This window comes from Megalobrama amblycephala, linkage group LG17, assembly GCF_018812025.1.
Source record: "Megalobrama amblycephala isolate DHTTF-2021 linkage group LG17, ASM1881202v1, whole genome shotgun sequence".
Classification (NCBI taxonomy): domain Eukaryota; kingdom Metazoa; phylum Chordata; class Actinopteri; order Cypriniformes; family Xenocyprididae; genus Megalobrama; species Megalobrama amblycephala.
In genome coordinates this window covers 29,794,435-29,822,005 of record NC_063060.1, presented here as the reverse complement: position 1 = coordinate 29,822,005, position 27,571 = coordinate 29,794,435, and the positions used below count along the sequence as shown (strand labels likewise).

Here is a 27,571-nt window from a genome sequence, read left to right as displayed (position 1 = left end):
ATTTTATTTATCTTATCTTTTTATATTCATGTTGTTTTATTTTTTGTAAAGTGCTTTTGTAAAGTCATACTTTTGTTATAACATAATAGGCATATTGTTTTGAACTGCTTTTACAATGGTTACTATTAATAGTGTAATAGTTCTTTGCTGAATTGTATTAAAACCAGACCAAAAATCATAATAGCCTAATCAAACTAAATCATCATAATTTTTAATGTAATAATAATAATAATAAAGTATTGTCCCGGTGTTTTTAATTATTAGATAATAACAAATGAGATTTCTGCGATATTTGGTCACTCAAATAAGAAATGTCCCTGGTTTCCATTTCAGAAATCTGGTCACCTTAGTATAGAATGAATATACGGCTCCAATAAAATAAGCCCTCACACCCTACAGAATAAATTGCAGAACAATAAGTTGTGTTATTTCTAACAAAAAGTCCTTATAGAGTAAGTCCTAATAGAATTGCTGTTGCTGCTCCTATAGAATCACACTGTTGTGTTAGTTGAAGCCTCTGTTTTTGTGAAGCTGTTATTGATCACATGATCGAGGGTGGACTAGCCGTGGCTGAACTGGGTGCGGGAACAGAAACTTGCACTTGGGTCGTTCTGCCACCCGCCTCCCCTTGTTCCGATATTAGCAGCAGAGCTCTACGTTCACCCCAAATCCGTGGATCTCCTCTCTGAGCCCGGGTCTAAACCCCTACATTTACAGCAAACCATCAGCTCAACCATGGGACCCTCTCCGTCTCCCGGCCATGCAAAGGATCGTACGCCAAATAAAAAGCTTTTCGCTTGAGACGGAAACATAACAGCCTTGTTTTTTTGGGAGTGACTCACCTCCCCTTCCCCAGAGTTTGATTCAAAAGAGTTCACAACCAAGATGGCCGCCGATCCCATGCAGGTAGGAAAAGTTTTTTATCTCGTGCAATATTGATGTAAGGAATCTTAAATGATGTAAAGTGTGCAGGGCAACTTTTATGCTTTGGAAACATAGTATGCGCACTTTGAAAACACTACTTTTCTTCCTTTGGGACGAGATTCTTCCTCCGCCGTAGAGCTCATGACACGGGAAAACGGGGAACGGGGCATGAAAAACATTAATGACAGGAGTTCAGAGCATGTATTTTCTCCCCTGCAGTCATAGTAGTGTTTCCACATAAAATTGGAGTGATTTTATGCGGTGTTGCCTAGTGGAAAACACAGAGTTTTGATGGATTGGAGTTGAAATCACTGGCTGTGTCTCAACTCAGTGAGCTGCCTAAATAGTCTGCAAAGTAGGTTGAAGACAAAACCTAAAACATATTTAAATAAAGCTAATAAACAGTAGTTTAGTAAGTCCACTGCCGCCCTCTACCATTATTATTACCACCACTCAGCATCCCTGCAGTGAGGCGTAGTATGGGAAGTTGTTGAGTATATGAAGTTCTGTTCTGTTCTGTATATTTATGCTTGTTTTGAGATGTGTTTTCTACAAATTATTTTGTAGTTATTCGGTTGGGGCTTGTCTTGCTTAGTGCTGAACTGTAATCTTGTTTCTAACATTTTGAAACTAGTTATCAAGATGAATGTGTTTACAATGTAGGCTACACTTGTCTTTTCACACCGTGGTTTGTTAGGTGATATAAACTAACAAACTAAACAGTTTAGACTATATATTAACGTTAACTGTTCTAATTATTTTATTTATTAAACAAAGAAACTCTGCTTTTGAGACATCATAAATGTCAAGATAATGTTTTTGGCAAATGGATGACATTTCAATAACTGCAATGAGCTGTCATCCATTATAACTCGAATTATAAAATGCATTATTGTGGAAGATACAGACTTTTGCTCTTACTATAATAGTTATTTGTTTGAGTCCACCCATTATCAACTTTTATGTTGTTCACATACGATATCTGAGCATTTAAAAATTCTGTTGTCTGGTATGCAAAACCATGCCCAGGCAGACATCATTTTGACAGTGTATTCAAATTACGAACAGGATTATAGAGTGTTTTTTTTTTTTTTTTTTTCCAGCTATTTTAAACTGGAAATGACACTGTTGTTACCAAAACATGTTTTGTCAGCATTGTTCCAAGAACTGATAAGTCCAAGAGTATAATGGAAAGTGGAAGAGACACTGCTGTATAATTTGGTTTTATGTGGTGAATAATAGGTCTGGTAACATTGTTGTTCATTAAAGTGCTCTTCAGGATTCTCTTCAATGTATGAAGGGAGATTTTCACCCCATCAGTTTTAATAAGCAAAACACATTATTAATGAAACCATTTTTTTGTCCTATGGTGTTTTAATATTGATTTTGTGTGTGTGTGACCGTTGTCCTGAGTGTAGCACGGCAGGCGGTACAAGGGAGGAACTGGAAGAGTTGAGGTGCAACTGGATTTTTCTATAAAATGAAGTACAGAAGTTGCTTTTCCATGACCTTCAGTTGACCCATGAGTCAGTTCTGTATGTGTAAGCATAGTGTCAGTTATTTTTTTTATGTAATTTTTTTTTGCAGGCAGTATGAAGTCATGCATGAAGACTGTAAACAAGAGAGTCATAATTTCTAAAAATTTCAGAAGATTCACCCCCCAGGTTTGCTTTTAGTTATAACGGACAGGAAAAACGTAGGTCCTGTTTCCACCTGGTATTAAGATGCGTTGTGGACGACCCTAAATACAGTTGTAAACGGGGTGTAAAACGTTTTGAGCTTGTCCACTTTCGACCACTTCCAGAGATAGTCGAAAACGCATTCAACCAGATTGATTTTGTAGTGGAAGCCCTCATGTGGTCGAATGTGTTCGAACAGCCACTGAAGACTGCCTACTGTCTACCTACTGACCTAATGCATAAACATTATGGAAAGCGCACTAGCCAGACGGGATTTTCACTTTGTCGGCTGCAGACCCAAGTTTGGTTTGAAGATGGATAATGTACCAAGCACAATGTTCTCTCACCATTCCTGATTTCTAACATGCACTCGCCGCGTTCGGCGTATGTTTTTCCGTCATCATGGGCGTGTTCATATGTAAATTGCGCGAGCTTATTTTGACCATTAGAAAAGATCTGAAAAAACCCTTACATTTACCCGTCCATAGACCCTCCCCTTGAAGAAATCAGGACAGAAGTGGTTGAAAGTGGACAAAAGAGATGGATTAAAATACCAGGTGTAAATGGGTATGTCTCCCTCGTCCACTTGTGATCCGATAGACTAAAATGCATATTATTAAATCCAGGTGGAAACAGGGCCTTAATCAGCATATTCAGATATACTTTGAATTAATGAAGCATAATTTATCTGTACCATATTGGTTATCTGCCGATATCAGATATATTAATTGATCTGTCAAAATTGGATATTTAAATGTTCATGTTTATTTCCCCTTTTAGATTTACTTTTATTTAGACTTTTAGTTAATCTTTCAAAACACTTGTTATTGTTAAATTACTGTTTTATTTTATATATATATATATATATATATATATATATATATATATATATATATATATATATATATATATAATATAATATATGGGTCATTGATGAATAAGGTTTTTAAAAGTGCAAAAAATATTATGGAGATATAATTAATTTTTTAAGTTTTATTAAGTGTTAACATTATAATGTTTTATGTGGTTTGTATGTATGATTATGTGGTTTTTATAATCATTTAACATTGCTTTTGTCATTTTTTACAAGATGGACAAAATTCGTCACCAAAAAAGTAATTGGGTTTAACCAAAATTTTGGTTTTACTGAATGACACTTTTGAATACAGAATGCCGATATTTTCAAACAATGCTAACAGGCTGATATCTAGCTAGCTAGCTTTCAAATAGTTAAGAGAGAGTTAGTTACTTTGCTTCATGACTATGTGGTCCTTTGCAGGTGTCTGAATGGTGTCACATCCTGTCACATGATATCGATCCAAAATGGTCCGTTTATATTGGCTACTCCAAATGACATCAATGAAATTCATTTTTCCGGACATTCTTTCTCATAACAAAGCAATGACTTCTACACATAATTTTTAATACCATTTTTCCACTATGATGGAAAAATCATGCCAGAATAAAAAATATAAACATTTATTACATTTTAATCACAAATGAAAAGGCCTTATTGGCCTTTGGACAGTTAAACTGAATAACCTTTTGACACTTCAAAATCTTTAAAATACCTTTATATGTAAAACCTTTTGGATTCAATAAAAGAGATCTAGTTGTGCTACCGTACATTTTACCGTACGTTTTATCATTATTAATAAGGCCTTTGGACAAAAAAAATAACCTGTCACGTCATTGACCCGTATATATATTTAGACAAAATAGTATTGAATTTTTAATATAAGTCGTTTATCAGTTATCAGCCATAACTGAAAATAAATTGACATATCAGTATCAGCCAGAATATTATTATCAATGCATCCCTATACATGTTCAGATTTAGAAGTATTTGAATAATATGACTATTATGTATTCAGAAATATTTTGCCAATTTGACTGTGCATATTTGACGAACCTCACCTTCACCCTTCCTTGGACCTGAATGATCACATTCTGCTGAAAGTTTTCAGTGCTTTGTTGTGAAATTTATTTATGGCTCCACTTTCCCCTGGAGGAAGATTAGAGGAGCCGTGTCAGTTCTCTTACATGCTGTCATGAGCTCATGAAGAGCTGGTCTAAGCAGGATTTGGCTCACCCACTCAGACCAGTTATCCTCCCTGCTGATGTCAGTCATACTCTGTTTCTTAATGTGTATGTGTACCTGTTTTCGTTCATGCTTGGGGGGGTTAGTGTGCAGTGTGCACTGGAAGATGTTAATGCAATAAAGAATGACTCATGTTACTGCAAGCAACAATTAATCCTTATGAGGGAATTTCCTTTAATATATTTTTGACTAAGAATGTTTTATTCTTTTATTTTTTGAATGGATAGAAGACCTTTATGTGAAAGTTGTAGGCTATCGACAGTGAAATATGCTAGTATATTTTGTGATGACTATAAAAGCTTTATTTTTTACAGGCTCACATGGTTTCGGAGCAGCTGGGCTTGGGGCACAACCTTGACCTGTCTGATACCATGGTGCAGCAGAAGCTAGATGAAATCAAGGAGCAGATCAAGAGAGAGATCCGCAAAGAGCTGAAGATCAAAGAGGGGGTGGAGAACCTTAGAAAGGTCACCACTGAAAAAAAGAGATTGGCATATGTTGATAATATGCTCAAGAAGTCTAACAAGAAGTTAGAGGAGCTGCATCAAGAGCTGCAGGAACTCAACGCTCATATTGTGGTGAAGGATCCAGAGGATCTTCTCTTAGGTATGAGCAAAGCTATCATAAGTAAATTCAAAGATCTGTAGCACTGAATAATATGACTATTATGTATTCAGATATTATACATGTTTTTTGTGTATGTGTGTATAGTTTGGGGTAATTTTTTTTAAAGAAATTATTACTTTTATTTAGCAAGGATGCATTAAAATCGATCAAAAATATTTTTGAACCTTCTATTCATCAAGACTCCAGAAAAGGAAATGTATCATGGTTTCCACAAAAATATTAAATATTGATAATAATAATAAGAAATGTTTCTTGAGCAGCAAATCAGCATATTAAAATGATTTCTGAAGGATCATGTGACACAGAAGACTGGTGTAATGATGGAGAAAATTCAGCTTTGACGTCACAGGGAGATGACATTTTTAAAATGTTTTAAAATAGAAAACTTTTTAAATCTTTTTTTTGTGTGTCATTTTTATAGTCATTTTTGTCATTTCATAGTCATCGTATTTCACAGTATTTACAGTTTTTTCTGTATTTTCAAATAAATGCAGCCTTTGAAACTTTCAAAACCAATAAAAAAAATATGACCCTCAATTTAAAATATTACAAACATACAAATATATGCAGGTAATATATATATATATATATATATATATATATATATATATATATATATATATATATATATATATATATAGTTTCAAAGGCTGAATTTTGTCAAAAAAATTTTTTTTTAAATTGGTGCAGTCTTGCAGTTTCCAGTGTGCCATCCTTATTGTTGCTATTTTTGAAATAATGTCTTGCTCCACAGTGTCCACAAAGACTTTTTGTTTGCTTTGAAGATAATAAATAGCTATTACATGTGAGATATGTGAGCACAGTAACACAATACAGGTGTAACGGGTGTAGCAGTTCATCTAAACCGAATGATTACAGAGCAACCCTTTTTGAGCTATAATATATTGTTGTGAAGATATCTGCCAGAAGCTTGATCAAATCTCTTGCCCTACTAACCACATCCTTATACGGGACAAGATTTAGCCTGGCATGGAAACATCTGATGTGAAGGGGTTTTTGTTTGGTGACTCAGCGCAAGAGGAATGTCGCCGCGTGTCACACCTCTGTGTTGACCTCCTCAGTCTGTGTCCGCTGAGCAGAAATCAGCAGATCTGCTTCCAGACCTGACTGGGAGACAACAGCGCTCCAGTGCCAGCGCCTCAGTGATGATGTCATAGGGCTATCTGTTGCTCAGCACTTGTTAGGAGTCCAGACAGTACACTTGTGAGGCTGTTGCCCTCACTGCTGACCCGGGTCAAGCCTATTGCACCTCATTACATTACTTCTTACTTCAAGGGCACAGACACAGTTGGTTGTTTTTGCGTGTAGCATGTACACTACTGGTTCAAAGTTTGCAATAATTAAGTTTTTTATTTTTTTATGGTTTTCTGCTCACCAAGGCTGCATTTATTTGATCAAAAATACAGTAAAAACATTAATATTGTTAAATATTATTACAATTTAAAGTAACTGTTTTCTATTTTAATATATTTAAAATATAATTTATTCCTGTAATGTCAGCTGAATTTTCAGCATACTCCAGTGTCACATGATCCTTCAGAAAACGTTCTAATATCCTAATTTACTGCTCAGTTGTTGTTATCAATTATTGTTGGTGCTCAAAAATGTTGAAAACATTTTTGTTGCTTAATATTTTTGTGGAAAAATAAATCTTTTGTACAATTTATCAATGTCTTTACTGTCACTTTTAAAGAATTTAATGTGCCTTGTTGAATAAAAAGTATTCGTTGTTTTTAAAATGGTACACTCTTTAAAAAAAAAAAGAAAAAAAAAAAGAAAAACGATTGGGTTGTTTTAATCCAGCAGTTGGGTTAAATGTTTGCCCAACCAAAGTATGTTGGAAATTAACATTTATTAATATGTTTAATAAATGAACATTTATTAATAAGCTTAATGAATAATAATTAAACAATAATCATTTATTAAATTGCTTATTTATAAATATTCACATTTTGATTATTGTTGCCTCTAGTAATCATGTGTCTGATTTTTAATTTCCAACCTATTTTGGGTTCATTTTAAGCCAGACATATATAGTAATTTTTAAACAATAGTTGGGTTAAATAAAACTACCCAGCAGGTTGGGTCAAACATTTAATCCAACCACTGAGTTAAAACAACTCAATCACTGAGTTTGTCCAATTTTAACCAAACTTTGGTTGTTTTTAACCCAGTATTTTTTTTTTAGAGTCATGGTTTCCACAAAAATATATAACATTGATAATAATAAGAGCAGTAAATCAGCATATTAGAATGATTTTTGAAGAATCATGTGACACTGAAGACTGGAGTGATGTTGATTTGCCATCACAGGAATTAATAGACAACAGTTATTTAAATTGTAAAATTTCATAACATTACCATAAATGCAGTCTTGGTAAGCTTAAAGGTGCCATCGAACGTTTTTTTACAAGATGTAATATAAGTCTAAGGTGTCCCCTGAATGTGTCTGTGAAGTTTCAGCTCAAAATACCCCATCGATTTTTTTTTTTCTTTTTTTCTTTTTTTAATTCATTTTCTTAACTGCCTATTTTGGGGCATAATTAGAAATGTGCCGATTCAGGTTGCGGCCCCTTTAAATCGCGCGCTCCCCACCCCGTCCCGAGCTCTCGACTCTATCACTGCATAAACAAAGTTTACACAGCTAATATAACCCTCAAAATGGATCTTTACAAAGTGTTCATCATGCATACTGCATGCATGCGTCGGATTATGTGAGTATTGTATTTATTTGGATGTTAACATTTGATTCTGAATGAGTTTGAGGTTTTGCTCTGTGGCTAAAGCTAACATTACACACTGTTGGAGAGATTTATAAAAAATGAAGTTGTGTTTATGAATTATACAGACTGCAAGTGTTTAATAATGAAAATAACGACGGCTCTTGTCTCCGTGAATACAGTAAGAAACGATGGTAACTTTAACCACATTTAACAGTACATTAGCAACATGCTAACGAAACATTTAGAAAGACAGTTTACAAATATCAAATATAATATTATTGCTCCATCTGCCATTTTTCGCCATTTTTCGCTATTCTTGCTTGCTTACCTAGTCTGATGATTCAGCTGTGCACAGATCCAGACATCCTGCCCTTGTGTAATGCCTCAATCATGGGCTGGCATATGCAAATATTGGGGGCGTACACCCCGACTGTTACGTAACAGTCGGTGTTATGTTGAGATTTGCCTGTTCTTCATAGGTCTTTTAAACAAATGAAACAATGGAGTTTGATACTCACTGTATGTCATTTCCATGTACTGAACTCTTTTTATTTAACTATGCCAAGATAAATTCAATTTTTTATTCTAGGGCACCTTTAAGAGACATCTTGCAAAAACATTAAAAATCTTTTGACCTGTAGTGTAAGTACAAAATAAATTGCTAGTCCAGTATGTTATAGGCCTATAATCTACTTTTAAGCACCTCTTAAGTCCCCTTGTAATAGGTTAGTAATACCTGCTGTGTGTGTGTGCGTTTTTCTCTTACCCTGCGGACTCTGTTTATAATAACCACAACAGAGGCATCTGTATTTATGCCTTGTGTAATGATGTGACTCAGGATTCTCCAGGTGCTCAACAAAAGACAATTGTTCCTCATTAACATGTGCTTCCCACACTAAGGTGCTCTGTGAAGATTTATTAATCACAGACAACCTTCTCGCTTCCGCTCTGAACTTCAACAACCTTCAAATTTTATATGTGCTGCCTATGAAGTAGTTTTGTTTAGATCAGTGCATTTTTGGAGATCTATTTTGGGTTTGTTGTGATGTTATCATATCCTTTAACTACAGACTAAATGGTTTAACTCTCATTGATGGTTCATATTGTTTGAGGTTGACTGTAGAACCATAAATAGAGGCACATATATTTGTAAATTGTCTTTCTAAATGTTTCGTTAGCATGTTGCTAATGTACTGTTAAATGTGGTTAAAGTTACCATCGTTTCTTACTGTATTCACGGAGACAAGAGCCGTCGCTATTTTAATTTTTAAACACTTGCAGTCTGTATAATGCATAAACAACTTCATTCTTTATAAATCTCTCCAACAGTGTAGCATTAGCCGTTAGCCACGGAGCACAGCCTCAAACTCATTCAGAATCAAATGTAAACATCAAAATAAACTCTGTACTTACGCGATTAGACATGCTGCATGACGAACACTTTGTAAAGATCCATTTTGAGGGTTATATTAGCTGTTTGAACTTTTTTTTTATGTTGTTTAAGGCAAGCGCGAGCTCTTGGGGCGTGGAGCACGAGAATTAAAGGGCCACACACCCTGAATCAGCTCATTTCTAATTATGCCCCAAAATAGGCAGTTAAAAAAATGAATTAAAAAAAATCTATGGGGTATTTTGAGCTGAAACTTCACAGACACATTCAGGGGACACCTTAGACTTATATTACATCTTTTAAAAAAAAGTTCTAGGGCATCTTTAATGATATGAAATATATACACCACTGTTCAAAAGTTTTAGGATTGGTAAGATTTTTTTAAGGCTTAAAACCATTGGAAATTAACAGTTTTTCTGGTTCAATTAAATTTAATATGGAATTCAATGATAGTGAGCTCCCATTTCTGGACACCAACATTTTAAAAGTTGATCAAATCTTATTGACAACGGTATATAGAAAACTGACAGATAGAAACAGCCTATGCATACCTCAAGTAGTCATGTGTGACCACTAAAACAGGGTTTACCCTACAGTCAGTTCCTAAGAATAAGATGGATCTGTTCAAATAGAACAGACTTTGATATTGAGTCAAGAACATTGTATAATCAATTTTTAGCACAAGGATATAAGAAACAATGGTGAGATTTGGCTTTGGAGAAAGTTAATATTTTAGACAGTGTCTCGATTTAAACATTCCAAAAGAAAGAAAAAATCACTGTTATGACGTTATGTTGGACCACATATACACCTAATAGCAAGGATGTCAAAAACATCATTAAAAAACACTGGAATATTTTAAACATAGATGAGAAATGTAAAGAACTGTTTAATGATGGACCTCTGTTTGCGTATTCCAGGGGAAGAAATTTGTGTGATTACTTGGTACATGCCAAATGTCCAGTGGGCTTTTTTCCATTCGGACATTATTTGGCTTGTCGTGACATAAAAAAGTGAATACGTTTGTGAGCTGTTCTTAAAAACAGGAATTTGAAATCAGACATTTTAGTTTTTGTCATTCAACAAATGTGATATATTTACTTACTTGCCCTTTTGGCCTTCAATATGTGGGTAAGACCAATCGCCAGCTGAGATTCCATATTAGTGAACACAGAAGTGCTATAAATAGAGCTGATAGTAAATCACCAGTTACTCAACATTTCACAGAGGTAGGTCATACAGTTAATGAATTGTTTTCTTGTGCAGTTACAAACTGAAATCAAATGGATTTTTTCATCTTAATACTTTACAACCACATGGTTTGAATGAAGACTTTAATTAGTCTAGTTTTTATATATTATGAAGCTGTTTTTCCCCTCCTCCTTCCCCTTCAGATACATTGGTTAATTGTCAGTTGAGTGAATGGACTATAATTGATTGATTGAATACACGTGTTGCCTGAGCACTTATTTTTTTATGTTTTTTGCATGTGTAGTAATAAAACAAGATTACTAGTACTAGTAATCCTATTTTGGATGTGCAGCAAATTAATTTTAAGTTTTGAGTTTTTACTCTTTATTTTCAGTGTGTAAAATAGTTGTGCTGCTTAATATTTTTGTGGAAACCATGATAAGCTTGTTTCAGGATTCATTGATGAATAATAGAACATAAAAAAAAAACCTTCAGGGTCCTTAAATAACATTATAAATGTTTTTACTGTCACACTTGATCAGTTTAATACATCCTTGCTGAATAAAAGTATTAATTTATTTTTCTTTTCTTTTTTTAAAAAACTTATTGACCCTAAACTTTTTTTCTTCAATCTGATCTCCAATCATTATTTTTAACAACCATTCATTGTTGCCAAGCAGCTTTAAAAAGTTTAATGTAAAACACAGTAAAATATAGTTTAAAAATAAAGGCTTTTATAAATGAACAGGAAGGCAAATTATGCACCAACAGTGATATTGATTAACATTTCTTCTTTTTCAATTTATTTAGCCTTTTATTATATAGAACCTTGTTGATTTAACATAAAAGTAGAGGGAGAGAAAAGTGCTTCATGTAAATGAATTGACTATACCAACTGATTTGCTATTAATTCTGTTGAAGTTTAAATCAAAGATGCTATCAAAAACTTCTTTGTGTGTGTTTCCAGCCACTATATTTTTTAATATTACCCAGCTCTGCAATCACATAAAGTGCCTTTGTGAGAGCTGATGTTTTTGTTTGTTATTAGCAGAAGTCTAACTGGTTTCATTTATCTGTAGAGGTGGGGGAGTTTTTTTTCTAGTCTGGACATGTAAAGTAGCGCTGTGCTTCACTGAAATTATTTCAGTTTTCATAGTCCCTTATCACAGCCACACAAAAACATTCCTGGAAAACAGCAAGACTTACGCAGTCACACTCATGAGAGTCCTCGCACCATATGGACAGCTTATTAAACTTGCTGCACCAATAAAAATAATCACATATGAATTCAAAGCATAAATATTCATTCTTCAATTAGTGCAGCTTCTAAACGTGACTCTTAATAGTTTTCAAAGGTCAAACAAAGAATCAGGTACTTTTGTTGCAATATCCTTCCTCTTCTTTGTGGTTGAGGCAAAAATCTGAAACTTGGCACAGAAAACTGTATAAACTTAAAACTTCACCCAAAAATTAAAATTCTGTCATTAATTACTCACCCTTATGTCGTTCCACACCCGTAAGACCTTCGTTCATCTTCAGAACACAAATTAAGATATTCTTGGTAAAATGGCTCAGTGAGGCCTCCATTGCCAGCAAGATAATTAACACTTTCAGATGCCCAGAAAGCTACTAAAGACATATTTAAACCAGTTCATGTGACTACAGTGGTTCAACCTTAATGTTATGAAGTGACGAGAATACTTTTTGTGACTTTATTCAACAATATCTAGTGATGGGTGATTTCGAAACACTTCTTCATGAAGCTTCAAAGTTTTACGAATCTTTTGTTTCGAATCAGTGGTATCAAACTGCCAAAGTCACGCCCCCCAGTGGTGAACCACTGAAATTTCAAAACACTTATGACTTAACGAAGCCTCGTTTACTGAAATCACATGACTTTGGCAGTTTAATACACTGTTTTATATATGTCTTTAGTAGCTTTCTGGGCATCTGAACGTGTTAATTATCTTGCTGGCAATGGAGGCTTCCCTGAGCCATTGGATTTTATCTAAAAATATCTTAATTTGTGTTCTGAAGATGAACGAAGGTCTTACGGGTGTGGAACGACTTGAGGGTGAGTAATTAATGACAGAATTTTCATTTTGGGGTGAACTAACCCTTTAATTTTTGTTGCTTTCATAATACTCACTTTCTTTGGATCAGGATTCAGAAGCTATTACTATTTAATTGGTCCTTTCTAGTGGTGGTTGTGTGGTGAAATGGTTTCAAGCCCCCACAGGGGTCATCCATCATCACCTTTGCGCTCTTGAGCAAGACACTTGAATAGATAATCCACCCAAATGAAAGCCATCGTTCAGTCCGGTCTGACTGTCAAAAGAAGAACGTTGGCAAACAAACAACATTGTTGTCCATTGACTTCCATTGTATGGAAAAACCAAAACATATATTTCTCAAAATATCTTCTGTGTCATGCAGGTTTGAATGATAAAGGGTGAGTAAACGATTATGGAATTTTCATTTTTGGGGGAAACTATCTTTTTAACTCTAGGCTGCTCCTAGGTTTCTCTTCAGATCCTACTAACTTTCTGTCATTTGTTTCCCAGAGTGCCCTCTTACGCTGGACAGCCCTAAAAGGGAAGCACGAACATGCACTAGCAGCAGCAGACTAGCAGCCCTGAAAAAACAGAACGACATTGAATTGAAGGTGAAGCAGGGGGCCGAGAACATGATCCAGATGTATTCAAATGGATCCTCAAAGGTATATTACCATTTGGTTTTATTTAATGACTCTTTCTGCCTGAGTTTTTTTCTTTTTACCATTGATGTAGAATCTGTGATTCTGTTGTTTACAAAGCACAGGAGAGAACACTATATAGCACCATTTTGGCCCTTTTTTTCAAGTTTTTGAAAGAATTCTCTTATGCTCATCAAGGCTGCATTTATTATTTAAAAGTGAAAACGGTGATATTGTAAAACAGTATTACAATTTTTAAAATAACTGTTTTTGACTTGAATATATTTTAAAATGTAATTTATTCTTGTGATGTCAAAGCTGACTTTTCAGCATCATTACTGTGTTCAGTGTCACATGATCTTTCAGAAATCATTTGCATATAACGATTTGATTATCAAGAAACTTTGCTTATTATCAATGTTAAAACCAGTTGAGCTGCTTAATATTTCTGTGGAAACCATAATACATTTTCCAGGATTTTTTGATGAACAACGTTCAAAATAACAGCATTTATTTGAAATAGAAATCTTTTGTAACATTATAAATGTCTTTACTCAAACTTTTGATGAATTTATTGCCTCTTTGCTAAAAAAAAAAAAGTATTAATTTCCTTCAAATAAAAAAATCTTACTGACTCTAAACTTTTGTATATGAGCAAAGAGAAAAGGCCAACATATAAAATACATCTAAATTCACTTTGTTCGAAACGCAGACCCCAGAACGTCTGCTTTTCTTTTAATGACATGTTTGAGTGCAGCTTGCCTGAGAGGTTTGGCCACAGGAGTGGCGCTGACGGTGAGCTTATTCCCTCTGGCTACACACACACACACACACACACACACACACACACACACACACACACACACACACACACACACACACACACACACACACACACACACACACACACACACACACACACACACACACACACACCACCGTCAGGATGTGGAGTGTTAACAGGCCTGAAGCTCAGTGCAGCCCTATGGGAAATTAAACAAGGGCTGATGTCAACCAGGAAATGACTTGTAAACGGAAGCCTTTCCTTCTCACAGTCTCTCAGACGGGACACAGTCCCTGGAATATGTTTAGCCTTTGACCAGCCTGCACGAGAGTACTCTCAGTGTTAAAAATATTATCATAGGTGTCTAAATGTCTAATAAAATGAAGTGAAAATTTCCTGTCAAACATTTCATCACATAAAATTTATATTTGTATTTGCATGACTTCTATGACTGTTGTTGACTTCACAGGACAGAAAACTGCTTGCTACAGCACAGCAGATGCTTCAAGACAGCAAAACAAAGATCGAGTTCATCCGAATGCAGATCCTCAAAGCCAGCCAAACCAGCGAGCTCAGCTTCGACAACAATGATGTCATTGGTAACACTCAAACGTAGATCCTCCAGCATTAGCATTCACAGTTCAACAAAACACAAACTAATAAATGTATTTGTGGCGTTGTGGTGCAGCCAAACCCATCATCAGTCCACTGGACCTGCGGGTGGAGGAGCTCTGCCATCACACACGGATAGAGTACGCTGTGGCCGAGGGGGCCAAGAATGTCATGAAGCTGTTGGGCTCTGGCAAACTGGCCGAGAAGAGGGCGCACTCAGAGGTATTTTCAACTGTTGTGTCATCATCGTCTAAAAATGGCCTCATGGTGCATCTGCACTATTTTTAAGTTTTAACATGTTATAGCTTTCACCTTCTGACCCTTGCAGTCTTTGAAAACAAGGTGGTCAGAGAGACCACCAGCACTGTACGAGCTTTGAGTTTGAGTTTATTTGACATGAGAAGTAGCAATACAACTGCGTTACTTCTTCTTTGTCAAGGATAACACCGTAAAGTTGCATTAAATTATTTCCGTTGTAGTGTGAGTCATTCTCATGACGACGGTTTTGTTTGCATCTCCTCACATACAACCAATTCATATACACACAAAAAATAACTTCATACACAATACATATACACAACAACAAAAATACAAATACATTCAATTAGACATCATATCTAAAAGCTTGACATAGAATAGAGTAGATTTATAGAATATAGAATAGAATCTATTTTATTTATTTGTATTTTATTTCACACAAATAAGGAAGATTACCTTTATTATAAGATTATTAATTTAATTTCTGAGCTTACTTGTGTGAAATAAAATAATTTTTTTAAGCTTGTTTGTAAGTTTGAAATAAAAATAAAATAAAAAATTATTTTAATTTCTATCATGTTCTTTACAAACATGGTCACTATCTCCTTGATAGTCGTGACGTAACGAATACTGGTAATTAATAATTACCAGTTTTAACGATTCATTAAGATTAATCATTGTCTGGCAATCTGAGATTTCGGTATGGAGATAAAGGTTAGGATTGTGTTATTTATTTATTTTTTTTTTTTATTTTTTTTTTTTTTTGATAGTACTACTGCACGCCGTGAGAGTGTATATTAGCATAGCGTTTGTTTGATTTTGGGATCTGATGGACTCTGTGATGTGATGTCAGACTTAACAACCACATGAAGAGCTGTATGAAAATTCTCCTTTTGTGTTGGATGTAAAAAATATTAAACGTTTGGAATGACATGAGGATTAGTTAATAATGACAAAAAATTAATTGTTGGTGAACTATTATTTTAAAGGTGCCTTAGAATCAAAAATTGAATTTACCTCGGCATAGTTGAATAACAAGAGTTCAGTACATGGAAATGACATACAGTGAGTCTCAAACTCCATTGTTTCCTCCTTCTTATATAAATCTCATTTGTTTAAAAGACCTCAGAAAAACAGGCGAATCTCAACATAACACCAACTGTTACGTAACAGTCGGGATCATTAATATGTATGACCCCAATATTTGCATATGCCAGCCCATGTTCAAGGCATTACACAAGGGCAGCCAGTATTAACGTCTGGATCTGTGCACAGCTGAATCATCAGACTAGGTAAGCAAGCAAGAACAATAGTGAAAAATGGCAGATGGAGTGATAATAACTGACATGATTACATGATATTTTTAGTGATATTTGTAAATTGTCTTTCTAAATGTTTCGTTAGCATGTTTCTAATGTACTGTTAAATGTGGTTAAAGTTACCATCGTTTCTTACTGTATTCATGGAGACAAGAGAGCCGTCGCTATTTTCATTTTTAAACACTTGCAGTCTGTGTCATGCATAAACACAACTTCATTCTTTATAAATCTCTCCAGCAGTGTGTAATGTTAGCTTTAGCCACGCAGCATAGCCTCAAACTCATTCAGAATCAAATGTAAACATCCAAATAAGTACTTTACTTACATGATCTGACGCATGCATGCAGCATGAATGACGAACATCTTGTAAAGATCCATTTGAGGGTTATATTAGCTGTGTGAACTTTGTAAATGCGCTGTATTATAGTCGAGAGCTCGGGGGGGCAGGGAGTGTGCGATTTAAAGGGGCCGCAGCCTGAATCGGTGCATAGTTAATGATGCCCCAAAATAAAAAAAATAATAAAAAAAAAATCTATGGGGTATTTTGAGCTGAAACTTCACAGACACATTCAGGGGACACCTTAGACTTATATTACATCTTGTAAAAACTGGTTCTAGGGCACTTTTAATGCTGTTGTTTTCAGTTTAGCATTTACAAAGTAATGTTCATCTATGCATCCATCTAACTGCCGTTAATCCCTCCACTGTAATTCTGTGAAATCCAGGCCCAAGCCAGATTCAATGAGTCCAATCAGAAGCTGGATTTGTTGAAGTATTCCCTGGAACAGAGACTCAATGAGCTTCCTAAGAACCATCCCAAGAGCAGTCTAATCATGGAGGAGTTATCGCTCATGTCCTCTCCGGCCCTCAGTCCCCGCCAGAGCTTCATATCCACACAGAACCACAACAGCACTGTCAAGAACCAGTACAGCACCAAACCAGCTGCACTCACAGGTGTCCAACACATATTACCTTCACATATAGCTTAATGTTATTTAAGTGTTACATGGAGCTGTAAAAGCAGGATGTTTTTGTAAGTAATTAATACTTTTATTCATCAAGGATACATAAAATGGAACATTTATGATCTTATAAAAGGTTTCTATTTCAAATAAATGCTGTTCTTTTGAACTTTCTATTCATCAAAGAATCCTGAAAAAATGTGTCATTTTCCTTTTTTTTTAACATTGATAATAGAAATGTTTCTTGAGCAGCAAATCAGCATATTAGAATGATTTCTGAATGATGCTGAAAATTCAGCTTAACCATCACAGGAATAAATTACATTTTAATAATATTCATAACATAAGAGACTTCTGTCAAAAACTTTTTTTAAAAAAAATCATACTGACCCCAAACTTTTGAACAGCAGTGTATTTTATTGGTGACTGTTATTGACTAAAACAGGCAAATTAGAGGTTCGACTCATGGGATGTCAGGACCTGTTAGACAGTGTTCCTGGCCGGTCAAAAGCCACATCGGTGCCACTGCCCGGTTGGAGCCCCAGTGAAACACGCTCCTCTTTCATGAGCCGTGGGAACCGCAGAGGAACCAGCGTTCGAAATCTCTCCAAAAATGATGACTTGTCCAGTTGAGTAGTTCTTAGTGCTTACTTTCAAGTGGCTTTTCACAAGCCTTTTATTTGACTTTATGCAATTAAAAGCACTGTGGATTTGAGGAGCTTAATATGTGTGTCGTTTGTGTATGTGTTTCTGTTTGTCTCCAGATGAGATTAGTGCTGTGCTGAAGCTTGACAACACTGTAGTTGGTCAGACCAGTTGGAAACCTGTCAGTAATCAGTCGTGGGACCAGAAGTTTACATTAGAGCTAGACCGGGTAAAACTCACAGTACTTGTTTATTTATACATGATACATTCATAACACTCCTGCATCTTATTGTATATGCTTTGGCAAATGTTTTTATACCATAGTCTCGTGAGCTGGAGATCTCAGTGTATTGGAGAGATTGGCGGTCTCTTTGTGCAGTGAAATTCCTGCGACTGGAGGACTTCCTGGACAACCAGCGGCACGGAATGTGCCTTTACCTTGAGCCACAAGGGACTCTGTTTGCAGAGGTACCTTTACAATATTGTCTCTCAGCGATCAATACTTTCTCACAAAGAGCCCTCTGATTAGCAGCCCGGAGCTCTGTGAGAAAGTCAGAGGAATTCCTCACGCTCAGTGGCCCCTGAAACCCCTGGGCAGGTTTTCCCACCTTTGCTTCTTTAAAGAAACTGAGCCTAGTAGATCTGAAGTGGAATTTGATTAGTTTTAAGAGCTTGATCTAAAAGCCATTTTTGTTACAGGTTACCTTTTTTAATCCAGTCATTGAGCGAAGAACCAAACTCCAAAGGCAGAAGAAGATCTTTTCAAAGCAACAAGGTGAGGGCATCTACTCTACATAGTATCATAGTATTATGATATTTTTGTAATTGGGCAATTCATCAGACCCTATAAAGGAGTCATTTAGGGTTTCTTGCACCAAAAACAATTGGATTAATCCGTTATTGAAATGCCTTATTTTAAAAAATGTCACTTTAGTCAATTCATTGGTATTTAACAAATTTGACTGTCTTTTCCGGCAAAACCATGTGTGCTTTTTTTGCAAAAACCTCTAAGTCCACCTCTTTGAACAACAAGACATAGTAAAACATCAGTTTCTGTCAGTTTTACAGCAGCAAAAGGAACACTGTTGTTTACTTGCTACTTGCGAAATCCTGTCATCGCCACTGTAACGATGGACAAAACATGATGAAAACTTGCAGCTCGGCAATTGAAAGCCGGCACACATGCACACCGTCATCTTAAAATCATATGATTTGATTTGCGTCTTCCAAATGGTTCTTCTGTGGAGGCTTTTGCTGACAAAGGGAAGTGGCGTTTAGCAGTTCCTGCCAACGAGCCGGTATTTCAGAATGGGCTAACGCTGGAATTTAGCAGATATTCAGAATTCTCCTTTTTTGACAGAGGTGGTATTTAGCGACCTTTGCATTTGAGCTCTTCAAATGTTTTTACACAAAATTTGATTAAAAATGCAAAATAACCTTTTTTTTTTTTTTTAACACAAGTTGACAACTGGACGCCACTAAAATCCTCATGAATAGATGGGGTAAATATTAAAATTGCCAAAAAAACAAATTGATTTCAACCTAAATAACTCATAATGGGCCGATTATAAATGCAGTGTCTTTTTCATGCTGGCGCATTGCTTATAGTAAAGCAAAACAGTGATTTATTCCCACCTGTCAACAGACCTGGGCTTCAATCCCAAATCTGCACCTGCCATTTCTTCCTTTATTTTTCTTTGTGAAACACCATTTGGTTCAAGTTTAGCTTCTTGTTTATATTACCATTATCTCTGTATAAAGTAGTTTATAGGGGTCTGATGAAAGTGTTTCTTCTTGTCTCCCGTGTCTGCAGGGAGAACTTTTCTGCGGGCCCCTCAGATGAGCATCGGTACATGGGGCCGGTTGGTGAGGAGAGCCATTCCTTCTCCCAATAACTCATTTACTCCTCAAGTGGCCGAACTGGCAGCTGAGACTGGACACAGCAGTCAACCAGGAACCCCTGCTTTGAGGAGGTATGAACATACAATACACACTTACACTGGTAAACAAGTCACTTTTGTCAAAGCAGTGCTTTTATGTGTTTGTATTTGTCTGCCCTCTCTAGTGACCCAATAGTGACAAAACTGGACTTTGACAAAGACGCTACACCAAAGCATTACTCTCCTGTTAGTATAAGAGAAGTCCTGCCTGAGAACCAGATCCCCAACAAAGAGCGAGAACAGGTAACATCACACGCTCTCATGTGGTTGCTGTAGAGATAAGCCACCCGGGCATCTGAATTGATGCCATCTGTTTCCTTGAAAGCACAGTTAAAGACTCTGAGGATAAAGATCTGAAGCAAACGTGTAATTCGTGTTCAGTCTCTCATCTGCCCCCTTGCATTTAAAAGGAATAGGAAATGCCTTCACCGTTACTTTTATTAACATAAAGATAACAGCTATCCAGTCTCATCTTGTATAAACAGTGGCAGCTGAAAGGCTTTTTTCCTTTTACAGGACACTTTGACCACATTTGACTACCGCAATGACAGGAATAGCATCATTGTTCAGTCTGACCTTGAGGAAGTCGTGGAACGTGAGACTCAACCGTCAGCATTACAGCTCATAACTGTCCAAAAGAACACAGAAATAAGGTGAACTGTTTATAAGTCTTATGTTTTTTTTTTGTACTAACAAATACACTTACTGAAGGCCTTTTGTTGTTTTAGGGAAGAAGAAGAAGAGGAAGAACAGTTTCATTTCAGTCTTAAAGACTTTAAATGTGTTGCAGTGTTAGGACGGGGCCATTTTGGAAAGGTACAAGGCAGTTTATGCTTATTAGTTTAATAATAAACTAATAATTTAATAACTGTTAAATGTAATCTTTATCCAATCTCAGAATGAATCTTATATGAATATTTTTCATACTGAACATTTATAATTTTGTGTTGCCTAAATTCAGTTTGTGTGTGTTTATTTATTTATTTTACCATTTATCGGTTATTGTCCATAACATGATGATAATAATTGTCAACTTGTCGGCATCTGTTTTAATATTGATAAATCCCTACTCTTTTGCTATTAAACCCCTGGAAAGCACTTACTAAAGAGTTTTTTTTTTCTGTGATAGTTGATAAAAGAGACTTGGGGATGACTAGACAACAACCACTCAGAATCCCCTAACAACACCTTAGCAACAGATTTGGTGCCCTGACAAATACCCTAACTAGTTGCGGCGACTTTTGCAAAGGCAAACTCCATTTACAGAAAATGTAAACATCTAGTTTTCATTACATCTGTATCACTTTACCTTTTCCCTCAGGTGTTATTAGCAGAATACAGTATTACAGGTGAAATGTTTGCCATCAAGGCCCTTAAGAAGGGAGATATTGTTGCCCGTGATGAGGTTGAAAGGTAAAATTTTCTATATATGATCATTTTTGAGCAACACTTATCAACTACTAGCTGTTTGCTCTTATTTTATACTGTTATATTTTCTATTTTCCCAGTTTGATGTGTGAGAAGAGGATATTTGAGACTGTGAACAGCGTGCGGCACCCGTTCCTGGTCAATCTTTTTGCGTGTTTCCAGACCAAGGAGCATGTGTGTTTTGTGATGGAGTATGCAGCAGGAGGAGACCTCATGATGCACATTCATGCCGATGTGTTTTCAGAGCCACGGGCCACGTGAGTGACACAAAAGTTGTGCTTTTTGGATTATTGTAATCAAGACTTTATCAGTAATGCATCTTCTGTTTTTCTCGATTGTTGCAGGTTTTATGCAGCTTGTGTCGTCCTGGGGTTGCAGTTTTTACATGAGCACAAGATTGTATACAGGTGTGTGGAAAAATTGGTGGTGCCCTGTAGTTAAGACCCGATATACTTCAAGTGAAATCGAAGAACAAACTGGTGTGACATAATTTCAAACAAAATCAGGTCAAAACGAAGTTTGTTTGGAGTTTGTTTCTGGCGTTTGAAACAGCATGCCGAAGCGAACTTTCCAGAAAAGTTCACTCTGGCTGATAAACGCCTTCAAACTCCTATTGGTTTGTGCCAATTATGTAATAGGTAGGTGTGCGCTGAGGCCCATCTTCTTTGACGTGAAAATCTTCCCCGGTTTATTTCTTCTGTTCAGTCCATCAAGGTCAGATGTCCTGTAAAAATTTGGGTTATATATATGCTTTATTTTTTAAGATTAACAGTTTTTTCCCAAGGCATTGTTAGATGCCAGTGTTTCCTGTCATAGCTATGCAAAGATTTGATTTCAAAAACAGTATCATAGCTATTAAATTCTTTCTTGTTATGATTTTAAATCTGTATCTAACCTCAGAACGATCTCAAAGTAAAAAGAGGTGCTTAAGTCTGAATTTGTGGTTGCTGTGCTTTAAAATTAAATTAATATAATCCTAATTCAAGTGATGAAGGATTTTGAAAGTCTGACAGTAATCAGTGTTGAGTACTACTGTAATGTTAACCCTGCCTGGTTTCAATGTTTGAAAATGATTAACAGTTGAAAATATTCATTCGAAAAGTAATCAAAAAGTAATCACATGTAATCAGTTACATTACTTTAATAAAGTAATTGAAAGTTACACTACTTATTACATTTTAAATAGGGTAATTCAAAAAGTAATCAGAAGTAATCCGTTACATTAATAAATTGAAATAGTTACACTACTAATTACATTTTAAATAGGGTAACTTGTAATCTGTAACCTATTACACTTCCAAAGTAACCTTCCCAACAGCACATACAGTGCACAGCATAAATGAGTACACCCCCTCTGAACAAATACAAAAGATGTATTTTCTTTATGATCACTAATACAATTCATGGAAAGATGGCAAAACTAAGATGTATTAAACATATACATAATAAAAACTGAGAAATATATGTCATTAATAGCCATAAAATAAGTAAATTAACCAATTTTGTTTAAATTAATGATTGCAGAAATGAGTACACCCTAGATTTAATTCAACAAATATATAAATATTCTAGTACTTAGTATGCCCTCCATAATTTTGAATATACTGCTCTGCCCCATCTTGGCACGGAGTGTACAAGTTCATGACAAATTGTCACATCTGTCCTGTTTAACTCCTGGATGATGATGCCCTGATCTTTAATGGGGAGTGTTGCTTAACTCATCTCTACAGAATCCCCCACAGGCGCTCAAGAGTTTTAAGATTGAGTGCAATAGAGAATACATATCCTCATTGTCATGTTGAAAAAATGCCCAACAATGCAGGGAATGAGGAAAGGGTAACATCTTCTGTTTCAAGTTTGTGTAGTAAATTACACAGTGGTGTGGGAATTAATGACAGCATTGATAAAGCACAACTCCCTCACACCTTCAGCACTCATACATCCCTATATAAGAGCTTTACTACCACTGAACTTTACTGTGGGAACCAGGCACTTCTCACTGCACTCCTCCTCTAGCAACACCATAACATTTTGGATGCTGTTAGATCCAAAATGATTGATTTGGTCTCATGAGAGCAGAGTATTGATTCCCAGAATCTATATTTTGTAAATATGGGCTTTGGAAATGGCTAACTGACTTTATTGTGCTTTGGCTACAGTAGGTAGTTCCAGTGAGAACAACAAGCATGCATGTCATTTCTGCAGGCTGCATCTTACTCTGTGAGATAAACAGTCACTCTTTTCATAGCTTTTGCTGGCTCTGAGACACTCACTTGGTATTTCTCCTGCTCTTTGTCTAGCAAAAAAATCCCTCATCACTAAATGAAAGCTTAAAATGAAGGCCTGATTATTTCAGGGGCCTTGTCACAAGTCCATTGTTTTTAAATTTCTGTGTTACTTTTGCTATATTTTCACACTTAAAACAATGATTTGGTAATCCTCTTGTACCACTGTCCTCTTTTGTGCTAAGAAATAAGTCTCATGACAGTTCTCTCCCAAGTGGTTCCACTGTTGTCAGCATTAAGTCTGAGAATGATTCAGTGGGAAATATAACACTTTTAATTGTCAAGAAATGACTTCTCTTTAAATGTTTTGGTTCAACATACTTACCTGTTGATCAAACATTTGCCTTAAACTTACACCAGATTTTTTTTATTTTGTTTTATTTAGTAACTTTTAGGAGGGTGTACTCATTTTTGCTACACAACATTTTATCAACTTGATAAGAAAATCTTATTTTTCTGAATAATTTTGACATGCTTGTTTGGTAATTGATTAAGCAGACTTGCTGGAACATTATATCTCTAAAGAACACTAACATGTCTTCTAAGTAAGTGAGTAATTGCTGACTTTCAGAAAGTTTCAGAGGGGGTGTACTCATTTATGCTGTGCGCTGTATTTACATATTCATCTAAACGCTGCTCTTGTCAGTGTGGCCAGCGGTAAGATGTTGCTCGCTGGTTACGTATTTCAAACTTCATTTATACCCCCATGCGAAAAAGGAAAAAGAACTTCACCACGAGTATATCAGGGCCTTTAACTATTCAAATGTTGACACAGATGTTCATTGTTTCTCATTTAATTCATTTGAGGATTAATCAATGTATTCTTCAGAGATCTTAAGTTGGATAACTTACTGCTTGACACAGAGGGATTCGTCAAGATTGCTGACTTTGGTCTTTGCAAAGAAGGTAAGGGTATGTTTGTTGTTGTGTTGCCCTCTGTACAAGCACCAGATGCACATGTTCTACCTGTTTCTGTGTTAGGAATGGGTTACCAGGACAGAACGAGCACTTTCTGTGGCACTCCAGAATTTCTGGCTCCTGAGGTGTTAACTGAAACATCCTACACACGTGCAGTGGACTGGTGGGGGCTCGGCGTGCTCATATTTGAGATGCTTGTTGGGGAGGTCAGAGCTCATCCACTTCCGTTTTTCATTTCTTCTTCATCTCTCCAAATATACTATTGTTTAAAAGTTAGGGGTCTGCAAGATTTTTTTATATTTTTCAAAGAAGTCACCAAGGCTGCATTTATTTGATGAATTAAAAAACAATAGTATTGTGAAAATATTATTATAATTTTAAGATTTAATTTAATTTTATAATGTAATATTTTAAAATGTCATTTATTGCTGTGATGGCTGAATATTCCGCATCATTACTCCAGTCTTCAGTGTCACATGATCCTTCAGAAATCATTCTAATATGCTGATTTGGTGCTCAAAAAACATTTCTTAAAATTATCATTGTTGAACACAGTTGTACTGCTTAATATTTTTGTGAAATCTGTTATACTTTTTTCAGGATTCTTTGATTAGAAAGTTCAGAAGAACAGCATTTATTTGAAATGGAAATCTTTTGTAACATTATAAATGTCTTTACTGTCACTTTTGAACAATTTAATGCATCATTCCTGAATAAAAGTATATTAAAAAACAAATCTTACTGACCCCATACTTTTGAACGGTAGTGTGCCTCGTAACCATAATTCTGCTCAAGGCATATGTCATTGTCATGCTACTTAAAACATATGAAAGCAGATTAGGTGTGAAGACAATCGTATTCATGTTCACACTCAACGTTTTAAGTGTGGAAACGACACCAGTATTAATCATAAATCATCTTTAGGTTCAAAAGGAGTATTTTTGTAGCCATTCTGTGTGACTAAGTGGATTCATGTTTCCATAGTCTCCATTTCCCGGTGATGATGAAGAAGAGGTGTTTGACAGCATTGTGAATGACGAGGTTCGGTACCCAAGATTCCTCTCAACAGAGGCCATCTCCATTATGAGAAGGGTTGGTACCAAGAGCAGCTTTATCAGTGTGGATTTACCAAGTGTAGACCAATTTTGTAGGAGTATCAGTCTTATCAATTTATTTCACTTTTGCACACAGTTATTAAGAAGGAATCCAGAGCGACGACTTGGAGCTGGTGAACGCGACGCACAGGATGTGAAGAAACATCTGTTCTTCAGGGTAAGCTCTGAACCATCTGGCTACATATTTTGAATCCTCCTTCCAAGAATTTCCCCCCCTCTTTCTGAATATAAATATTACTTGTACCTTATTCTTCCAGAATATTGACTGGGATGGACTATTAGCAAAGAAAGTGAAGCCACCATTTGTACCCACAATCCAAAGTTCCAGTGACGTTAGTAACTTTGACGATGAATTTACCTCAGAGGCTCCGGTGCTGACGCCGCCCAGAGAACCCCGGCACTTAAACCAGGACGAGCAGGACCTGTTTGTAGACTTTGACTATATTGCAGACTGGTGTTAGCTATGTGTCGGCATCCCTCCCTCTACACACACAGATGCAGATAATGTGAATCAGACCATTTGCAGATATCCCAATTTTGTTTTCAGTGTTATTTTGGAAATACCACAACCCATTTTCTGTTTTGACATTTCATCAGAAATGATTGGACCTAAGCAGTAATTGAGGAAAAACATGAATTTTCAACTATACTGACAACTAACCACAGCTCATGATGAGAACCATGTGCTCAGGTGTCTTACTGGCACCCTCTAGTGTTGTGGAAGTCAGTACGCCACATCCACATTCATCTTGCCCACATAATTTCATGTTACACTGAGAATCATGAGCCTTGATTTTGATATTTTTGTATTTGAAGCATTTACAATGTGAGTGGTTTAAAAAAAAAAAGTCTGTCAAATGTCAATGTTAATTATTTGGAAGTATTTTAAAGCCATAGACTGAGATGATAGGTATCCGATACATCCAGTGAATGTACAATTTGCCACCGTTACCAAAACATCTAGCCATTTTTAAGCAATGGAGTCTATACTCTTCCCTACAGTACAGTATTAATGCATTATGATCCTAGTTACAATGAAAACTGCAAATATTTACTACCATAATTAAAACTCTAGTCATATATATATATACACGTCATAGTGCTCTGAAACAGGAAATGTATCTTCTTTTATTCATTAAGTTATTTTTCTGTCGGAGAGAGTCATGTTTTTTTTTTTTACCAGACTTAAGCTGTCAGTGGATTTACACTACTGTTCAAAAGTGTGGGGTCAGTAATTATACATATATAGCACTTTAGACTGGAGTAATGGCTGCTGAAAATTCAGCTTTGCCACATCACAGGAATAAATTACATTTTAAAATATATTACCATATCATCATATTACCATTTTATACCAAATAAATGCAGCCTTGGACTTTCAAAAACATGTAAAAAATCTCACCGACCCCAAACTTTTGAACGGTAGTGTGTGCGTGTGTGATAAGCAATCACATTACCTCATTTGTTGAGTTAGCACTAGTTGTTCCCTACTGAAATTCTTTCATTTCGTAGGCTTTTGTTCACAAAAAACTCATAAATGATGGACATGAGTCATGACAGACTGGAATCCATGCTAGACACCAAATATCAACATGAATATACTAATAACTCTAGTTGTTCAAACATGCGCTAGAAGCTTCACATGTCTAATGAGCAATCCAAAAGGAGGGGTTGATGCTAGTTTGAGGTTTGGTGTGTTATATAGGTCACACTACATGAACACTATCAAGCTGGAAGCACTAATTATTGTCTGAAATATCCATGTTTTATCTAAATTGTGGGAAACAATGGAGTGTACAAAGGTTTTCTACCCACTACTTACGTCTAAGCATGATGCAAAGGAAATGTTTCAATGGTACAGTTGTGAAGTTTGACTTGACAATGGTGTAAATAACAGGTTTTGCTTAAACTGTCAGCCATCATGAATGCAAAAATTAAATGTTTATTATGTAAA

At 35.8% G+C, this 27,571-nt stretch overlaps 1 protein-coding gene across 2 annotated transcripts; it reads left to right on the top strand.

The window, feature by feature from the left end:
* Nucleotides 1-546: 546 nt before the first annotated feature.
* On the top strand, nt 547-27,571 carry pkn2a (protein kinase N2a). Of its 2 annotated transcripts, none has more exons than XM_048162670.1 (22): nt 547-906; nt 5,019-5,310; nt 13,221-13,375; nt 14,605-14,734; nt 14,824-14,969; nt 17,050-17,278; nt 17,732-17,914; nt 18,051-18,160; nt 18,256-18,399; nt 18,631-18,706; nt 19,745-19,904; nt 19,997-20,114; nt 20,388-20,525; nt 20,604-20,687; nt 21,193-21,284; nt 21,380-21,556; nt 21,644-21,706; nt 24,414-24,490; nt 24,566-24,708; nt 25,487-25,594; nt 25,694-25,774; nt 25,875-27,571. In XM_048162670.1, exons 1-22 carry the CDS (start codon nt 886-888, stop codon nt 26,076-26,078), a joined length of 2,931 nt encoding a protein of 976 aa, XP_048018627.1. In that variant the 5' UTR covers nt 547-885; the 3' UTR covers nt 26,079-27,571. The 2 variants fall into 2 exon arrangements, with proteins under 2 accessions (XP_048018627.1, XP_048018626.1); XM_048162669.1 differs by having other exon boundaries at nt 548-906; nt 20,388-20,524; nt 20,600-20,687.

Coding starts and splice junctions, on each gene's coding strand:
- pkn2a (XM_048162669.1), top strand. CDS start 886: ATGGCCGCCGATCCCATGCAG. Junction 14,735..14,823: donor CGACAACAATGATGTCATTG/GTAACACTCAAA, acceptor GTTGTGGTGCAG/CCAAACCCATCATCAGTCCA. Junction 17,279..17,731: donor CAAACCAGCTGCACTCACAG/GTGTCCAACACA, acceptor TGACTAAAACAG/GCAAATTAGAGGTTCGACTC.